General features: G+C 32.7%; 1 protein-coding gene across 1 annotated transcript; it reads right to left on the reverse strand.

The window, feature by feature from the left end:
* Nucleotides 1–5,209: 5,209 nt before the first annotated feature.
* On the reverse strand, nt 5,210–5,553 carry PpBr36_11303 (uncharacterized protein; the record flags this gene model as incomplete). The annotated part of the gene is made up of 2 exons (XM_029898406.1): nt 5,210–5,248; nt 5,374–5,553. The coding sequence occupies 2 exons, from the start codon at nt 5,551–5,553 to the stop codon at nt 5,210–5,212; spliced, it is 219 nt and encodes a 72-aa protein (XP_029743424.1).
* Between the last annotated feature and the right edge of the window lie 3,683 nt (nt 5,554–9,236).

The raw sequence follows: 9,236 nt of genomic DNA on the forward strand, positions 1-9,236 counted from the left end.
CAATTTTTAAACCAATAATTTATATAGTACGTATAACCAAATTATAAAAATATATCGGTAGCGTTTGCAGCGCGAAAATACCGATTTCCGAATTTAATTTATGCCGGTTAATGGTATTGCAATATATAAAACCCAAATTGTCCGGTATACGGCCCTAATTTAACCACGTTTCCGGCCCGGTTCGTCCGGATATATTTATTGGACGTTTGCGAAATAGGGACTTATTATAACGTTTTTTCGTTTAAAACGTACGGACTTATTTTATATATATAATAAAATACAACCGGCGGCCAATTAAATAATTTCGGCGAATAATAAATGGAAATTAATAAAAAAACTGCGGTGGTCGACGCGTCCGAAATTTTCCAACATTTTATTACCGTAACGGCCGGTTATCCGTTTGTTTATCGAATATTGGTAACGCGGGGTTTATATATACCCGACGTATTCGGTAATTAATATAGTATTTTGTTTTGGGTGGTTTGGAGTTTGGTTTGAAAATTATAAAGCCGGGGTAGCCTACAATTGGAATTATGAAATAACTTTTTTCCAAATCGAAAAAAACCGTGCGCGGCCGGTAATATTTTAAAAATCGTTTTTTCCGTGCCGTATTATAATATACGTCCATTTGTTTTTATATATACGTAAAATGTTTTGCGGGTTTCCATTAATCATATTTTAACGGCCAATTTGCCCATTTAATAAAATAAAATTTATTATTTTCGATTATTTGGTAATTAACGATTTTTTTATTTCGAATTTTTCGTCGTTTTCGAATATTGGTATAGGCAAAATGTTTTTTTATCGGATGGTTAATATTTATCATTTTAACAACGTAATGGGAAAAACGTTATATAATCACTCGTATTGGATTGGTAATGCGATTCGATTTAATATTCGAAAAAAACTAATATATTTAAAAATTAATTTTTAATTTTTCCTTTTTTTTAATTGTAAATATTTGGTTAATAAACCAGCCCATTGTCCGATTTTTAACGCTATTTCGGTGTAATTTTGGTTGTAATATTCTTTTTTGCGTTGGACTATTATTTTCCAATATTATTTGCACTTTCCTTTCGTTTATTGCAATTTTTCCAATTTGTTTTATACTGCTAATACTTTTTTTTTCCAACCGCGTCGTTTCCAAAACGTATATAGTGTTACACGAACGGGAGGTTTAGAGTGCAACAGACTATTTAAATTAGGGTTGGGTGCAAATCGCTTAGCGATTTGCATAGCACACTTTTGGCCTAGTGGTTACAATTCCAACCATGTAACATATAGAAATTAGAAAAGATATTTGCGTTAATTATAAAAGATATTATGCCCGTAATAATATTAACCGAATTGCTATAAACAAATTGCGTTTTTGGTAATAATCGGACCCAATTTCCGTTAAATTCGGAAATAAAATAGCGGAAATATATTTCGATTTGTTTGTTTTAAATTTTAATTACCCATCCGTTTAAAAATAAAAAACAGTTAATAAACGCCGTTTAATTTATTAATTGTAATATAATTCCTCCCAAAATTTCGAAATAAATATTAAATTTCGGTCGGAAACAATTTTGTTTGGCGATTGCATTTTAATTCGATACGGATATGGATTAATTTAACCAATTCCGCGTTGGTAATAATTGTAATACAGGGTAGAAAATAGGTTCGTTTCGAAAACCGGTCGCCAATAATAAAAATATTATTATATACCTGTTTTTTTTTAAATTTCGCCCAATTTTGTAATAAAGTCCATAGCAATTTTTCCGAACGGGTTTGCAAAAATGGGCAATGATTGCAATTTCCCGTAGGGTTTATACGGCCGGAATTTGGTTTTTTGATATATTTGGTATTTTTTAATATATTTTCCAACATTTTAATTTAATTGGGACCAATAAAAACGGCCGTTAAAAACGGCCGAAATTTTATTCATTTCCATATAACCCGCCAACGGTATATTATAATAAAATTTTAACAATTTTTAACGAAAAATTTCCTATTTCCCGGAATAAAAATGCGTTGGTTATATAATAGCAAATTCTTTTTCAAAATATTTTACGGAATTTGTACCGTAGGTTTGTTTTGCATTTTCGATAATTTTATTTTGATTTCGGAATTAATATTTTATATACGCGAAACAAAATAAATAAACGGGACTAAAAATTCTATATTATACGGGTTTTTGCATTATATATAAATTCGAACCATTTGGCGAAAAAACAATTGCGTTTAATTTTTTTTAAATCGGTTATAAAATTGCCGTGATAACCGTTTATATACGTGGCGTTTTTTCGTTCCAAATTTCAATCCAATACAAAAATTTTTTTAAATTTTTTTATAGGGTGGGAAAAAATTGTTTTACCCAATTTTGGCGAACAATTTTTTCGTAATTTGGTTTTTTCGAAAATTTATCCGCGGAATTATATTGCCCTACACGGTATTTAATATAAAAATCGTACGTAAACAGGTAAATATATTACCGAATTTGTCGTCCGTTTAATTTGGGTAATTTTATAAATTTTTCCAAATTGGTATACTTATTAATAATTTCGATGGAAAGTTCCATTTTTTTAAAATAATACCGCCAATATTTAAACAATTTTACGATCGCAAACAATCTTTTTTCCTAAATATGGTAATCTTTTTAAATATTTATAAATTCTTATAACAAAGAAGTTGATGGGTATTAACGGTTTTTATATTATTAATTAAATATAATATTTATAGCAAAATTAAACGTATTAATTTCGATTCGCACTGGTTTCGCCATATTATAATATTTAAAAAAAATGCCTGGGTAAAAAATTAAATTAATTGGTGGAAGGCGGTTAGCGTTTTTGGATTTAATTGCACCAATCCCGGTTTTTTTCCTTTTTTTATTTTCTTTTAACAATAACGTAAATAAATATACAATTTTGGAATAATTCCGAATAAAACGCCGATAAAAATTGCAAAATCCAAAAAAAATTTGTATATTGTAAAATATTTTGGAAATCGGTTATTTGGTAACGGTTTTAATCCGTTTGGGGTCCATATGTATACCGGTAAAGAAAATAACAAAATTTCAAAATTCCAATCATTTTATTTGGTAAATGCATGTTTTGGGGCTAACGTATAAAACCGATTGGCGTAACGATTCGAATATTTGTCGGAAATATTTCGCATATTTTTCGGCATTTTTAAAATAAATTAAAACATTATCCAAATAAATTGTATAATACATATCAATTAACAGGCCCAAAACTTTGCTAATATAAAATTAGAAAATAGCAAAAACGTTGGTTAATTCCATCGGAAATACGCATTATTCGTAATAATCGTATTTGGTGCGGAAAACCGTCCTCCATCCGTCCTTTTTTCGGATATAAATTTGGTAATAAATATTTTTCAAATCCAATTTGGAAAAAACGGTAGTTTTTTAAATGCGGTTTATGATTTTAAAAATTAAATGAAAAAAATAACGATTTTTTACGGTAATGCGGTTTAATATTCGGTAATCCACGTATAATTGTAATTTTCCATTTTTTTTAAAAATAAAAATTATAGGGGTACCTGCTGGATTTGTGGACTTTGGAATTCGGCCATTGGGTTAATTTTCTTTAATAAATTCCCGCAATTTTTGCAATTCGAAAAGGGATATAAAATAAAAAAATGCAAAAATAAATTCGTTTTTTGGGGTTAATTTAATAATGTAGAAAATACCCCCATTCGAAAATAATATTTACATTCGTTTTATATCCGCAACGTCCCTAAATCCCGCCAAAAATAGGGGTAATAAAAAAACAATTTCCGTAAAATTAACCTGTTTTTTTTATTTTAAAAAACAATTAACGGATCCGTCCGAATAATTAGAAAGAATCTTACCGTTTGGCGATTGTACCGGGTAAATTGCCGGCGGTTTTCCAATTGCAAAAACCCCGAATTCCATTAAAACCACCAATAATAAATAATTCTATCGAAATAAATTTAATTAGCCAGTAAGCATAATATATCCAAAAACAATTCGGGATTTTCGTTTATTATTTCCACCGCCAAATATTTTATTTCCATTATTCGTTTTATTTTCCGGTTATTTACAATTCGTAATGGAACGTTGTAAATTCCATATATTCTGATTATTATACCGCCACCCCCCAATAACGTTACATTTTCGGTATCGATTCGGCGTAATTTTATTTTTTTGGGCGAATCGGGTTGAAATAATACTAATTTCGCCTTTTATATTTAATATAAAATTTAAAGGCCGGTTAATAATTGGGTCGGTTAAATTGATGGCGCTGGCGCGTCGGGTTTAAATTTTTTTGCATTGGGGTTAATATAGGGCCGATAAATTAAAAATGGTTTGGAAATTAGATAGTTAATCGGCCCTGGCCATTTTCCGAAAAATCGTTAACGTTATTATTAACGTTGCAATTAATCTTTTATTGGAAATATTTGATGGCGTAATATTTAAATTTGCGGCATTTAAAATATTTAATCTTTGCGTTAAAATTGTTATTTGTACGGGTTTCGTTAAATTGGTTGGGGTTGGAATTTGTTAAAAATTGGGATTTTCCGGAATTCTTTTTTCCACGTTTTCAGTAATTCGTTTTTTTATTTTTATATCCACGTTAATTCGGGGAAACATTATTCCGTCCGCGTGTTTTTCGCGGGTAAATTAATTTTTGTAATCGAAACGGGGTTAACGGGTTATTAAATTTAAACGTGCTGGATTTCGTATTAGCGGAAAAATTGGAATTTCTTTGGTGTAAATTTGGTTTTTTTGCAATAAAAATTGTTCCAAGGTTTTATCGTCGTTATTAATTTTGGTGCAAAATTTCCCAATATTTATTGGTTTTTTGGACCAATTTTTTCCTGTAATTAATATATTTTCCGTATATAAACTAAAATGGGTTTAAAACGTGGGCGTTAAACGCGTATATAAATTGTAAATTTTTTGTTTTTCGTTTGTTTTTCCCAATTGGTATTTTAAACCGTTAAAATAATAATGGAAATTCCAAAAAAATTGTATAAATTTTTATCGTGCGTTAATAAATTTTTTGTAAATATAATTAAATTTGACCATAGGAAAACCGAGGAGGAACACCTACGCGACCGTACTCGGCCTCGCCAAGAGCATACCGAAGCTTCGACGCCACCACGGGACCGACGCGGCGACAGTTTTTGGAGGCCTTACGGCCTTTGTTGCAAGCATAGCACAACACGGAAGTCATATCTACACCACGTTAGCAGCTGCGGGACCGCCGCGGACACACTAAGGGACAGCAACGGGCATTTACTGGAGACAAAGCAACAACGATGCTCCTTATCCTTGAAAAACTTGCCGACGCAGCTTTCACACCAATCCTTCGGATCCTTCTCGTCTCCTTAACGGGGCACCTTAAAAGCGCTGGCCCTACCACGAACTCGCTTCGGAGCCGGTTCGTCATTTTCGGATTCGTTATCGTCATCATCCTCATCCGCGCCGTCCTCGTCATTGTTCACGGGCGGGTCCTCAGCGGGCACGGGCGGCTGATAAGGCCGTTTAACAGCAGAAGGGCGTTGCACCTGATCGGCCATTGTAATTGCTATCCGGCGGGAATCCGCAGCGGAGGCGGAGCGAATTAAACGCGGGCCAACAGGGGGGACGGGGTGGGTGCAATACGTATTTAAACGGGTTATATTGTGGTGCAGGAAAAAAAGGAAACGAGGCCCGTTTACAAAAGGAAAAACATTTTAATATTTACGGATTGCACCCCACCCCGAATTTATTAAATTAAGGCCAATATTAACGCAATTTACCCAACACGCCGGATCCGGATATCTTTTATTACGCCACCATATATTATCCGCAACGGTACCATTACACCACCGCGACGATACCGCGTGCGCGCAAATTGGTATTTCGCCGGTTCCGGATAACGTTTTTATTTTGGGGTTCGGCCGCGGACCCACACGTTAGCGTTAAAAAGCGCCCCACCCCCCGCGAACGCACCCCGGTTTTGTTTTCTGGCATTTATTTTTTTACAATCCGCAACCATAAACCACCGCGTATAATTCGGAACGGTTCCGTATCGCCCCCGAAAACAGCGCCCCCAATTTTACAACCATTTTATTTTCCCGTTACCCCGACCCTGCCCCGCGCAATTTCCGTTGTTTTAATTTTTGATTTTATTTTGATTTTAACTGTTTTCGTTAATTGTTTTTTTTGCACGTTTAAGCCGCTACCGGATGGTGAGATCCGGTGTCGAGGTAATATAGGCAGCGCAACGCAGGCGGAACTGTTCCGCGACTCCGCCGTACCGGGTTTTTATCCGACCGAATTGGAACGGTTTTACCGGTAAAAATATCCTATAGGAGTACTAGCTGGCCTTTAGCCCCCTAGCGTAATAATAAATAAAAAAAATTAAATTTGTTTTTTAGGTTTTTTATTTGGCTTTCGGTCCATAATAAAAACGTTCCGTAACTATTCCACAAAAACAATTGTCAATCCGTAATTGCAACGTTAATTTTCGTAATCCAACGTCGTCGAAAATTATGTAATATATTATCGAAATCGAAAAAAGAAATTTTATCGGTATTATATTTATATCGTATTTTTTGGAAAAACTTTGCAAATCGGTTTTCCAATTTATATAAAAATTCAAAAACATTATTCCGTAAATTAAATAATATTTTTTGGTTTGAGGTCTTTTAAAAATCGGTCCGAAGTATTTAATTTGTTCCGATTTCGTTTGCGTTTTTGCCGCCATTCGGCAATAAATTCGTTTTATTTTGCAATTAAATTTCCCATTGTTGCAATCGTGCGTTTAAAACCGCCCCTTTTAAAAAAAAATGCCGAATTTTTACCGCTAATAAAAAAAGCCCGCGTACGACGGGATCGAGTTCGGGGTGGCGTAAGAATTGAAGGGTTTTTGAAATTATTTTTTGCTATATCGCGTTATTTTCGAAAATGGATTAAAATTATAATATACAAAATAAGAATAGGGCAATATGGTTAAAAGTAAATTTATAATGGTATTAATTTATAAAAAATTAAAAACTCCTTTTTGGTTTTACTTTCCAAAAATAGGTTTATATAGGGCTAACGCCCCAGGTTTAAGCTGACAAAGTTATATTAGTAAAGGCATTTGGCTAGGCAGTTTACCCCCTAATTATTCCTAGACCATTTGCGACGTGTAACACCAATTAAAAACCGAATTTAGCGTACCTTTCTTTTATATATATTTGGATAAGAGAAAACGGATTTCGAAAATCGATATATAAAAAAAAAGGAATTTTCCCGGATCCGCAAAATTCGCAAACAAATTGCCACGGTAATTACCGTATGGCGGACGGACTATCGCCGGAACCGGGGACGGTTTCGCGCATTTTCCGCGGATCCGTATTTTTACGCCACCGAACGCGTAACGTAAACGGAAAAATAATTAATTTTTACAAAGGTTTAAACGACCAATTATTCTTTTATTAAATTTTCCGTTGGTTAACAATACGGAGTTTATACCCGATATAAATTAACCCCGAAATCGCCGAAATATCGCCAATATAAAATACAAAATTCCCGGTGTGAAATTTTATTATTCAAATTAGTATAAATATATATTTAAATATATAATTGCAATTTTTCTCCAAATAAAATAAAATCGATTTTACCGAATTTTTATTTAACCGTCGAATGTTCGATGTAATTTTACCGAAATATTGTTTCGATTGCAAAAATATAAAATGTCCGGAATATATTTTTTTTATTGCAATGATTAAAACGATAAATGCGAATTATTACGACGGCGATTCGATTTTAGCCCGTTGCGGTACCGGCCAAAGATCGAATAATTAATTAGCCGACAAATTCCGCAACGGACGTATTATAATTAAATAATTTTTATTATTAAATTATTTTCCGCAATTCCAGTTGGCCGTAATTATCAATAATAAAAATATAACGGTTGCAACGGTTCCGTTCCCATTTAATTAAAAAATAAAAAAACTAACGTCCACGTCGTTATTCTTTTTACAAATACGTTACGTTAACGGATCGAATACATTCCGCGCTCGGAAAAAAAGTTTTTATTAATTATCGAAAATATTATAACCCTCCGTCGAATTTTTACCGGATATTATACGCGCTTTGTTTATTTGCGTTTAAATTAAAATAACCAATTACGGATCCGTTGCAATACCATTATATAATACCATTTGTATTTTTAAAAACACTATTTTTGAAAGTTTTATTTTCCGTACCCGGGGGGGCGCCGATAATATAGTTTTCGCAACCGTAATTTATATAAATCAACTACAGATACGAAAAAAACGTTAAAAACATTTATAATAATTGCGAAAACGTAGCAATATTTTTACAAAAAAAAATAATTTTACGGTTAAAACGCAAACAAATTTCCGGGGCGGATTTGTTATTATTTTGTACCGGAACGGTAACGGGGGTAAAAACCAAATTCGAAATTATAACGGATACGCTACGGCGATTGTAACGGACGGTGTGCAAAATATTTTGCAAAACCGTTACGGTTTAATTGGAACTTTGGTCGGATTTACTGCGGATACGCAACCAAACCGTAAAAGATTACACGGAATATTTACGCGACCGTACGCGGTTTTTTTAAAAATATATCGGAATTTAAATATTACCGCGAAACCGATACGTCGACAATTTTTAGAAATTTTACGGTTTTCATTGCAAATAAAATATAATACGGAAATTATATTTGCGCCACGTTAACAATTGCGGTACCGCCGCGGAGAAATTTAAAAATAAAGACGGATATTTACTGGAAATAAAATAATAACAATATTTACGGTTTTTAAAAAATTTACGAACGCAATTTTGATATTAATCTTTCGTATTTTTATCGTTTTCTTATTTGGATATTTGTGATACATAAAGCAAAAATAAGGTAAGATGGTCGGAAATAGGTATATAATGGTATTAATTTATAAAAAATTAAAATTCCCTTTTGTCCTTTTTTTAAAAAAAACCGGTTTATATAAACTTTAAACCCCTGGTTTAAATGAATCAAATTAAAATATTTTATATGGGCCGGATTAAGTAATTGAACTACTAATTACCGCTGGATTTTTTGCGACGTATTACAATTATCCCTTTTTAAAATAATTTATTTTCTAATTATATCTAATCCGCTTTGGTTTGTTTACGTTGGAATTTTGTTGTAAAATATAATCGAAATAATGGTAACGCGTTAACGAGTTTGTTATTAATTGTTTGCATTCCAACGCGTTGTCGGTAA

Source organism: Pyricularia pennisetigena (assembly GCF_004337985.1).
Source record: "Pyricularia pennisetigena strain Br36 chromosome Unknown Pyricularia_pennisetigena_Br36_Scf_14, whole genome shotgun sequence".
NCBI classification, from domain to species: domain Eukaryota; kingdom Fungi; phylum Ascomycota; class Sordariomycetes; order Magnaporthales; family Pyriculariaceae; genus Pyricularia; species Pyricularia pennisetigena.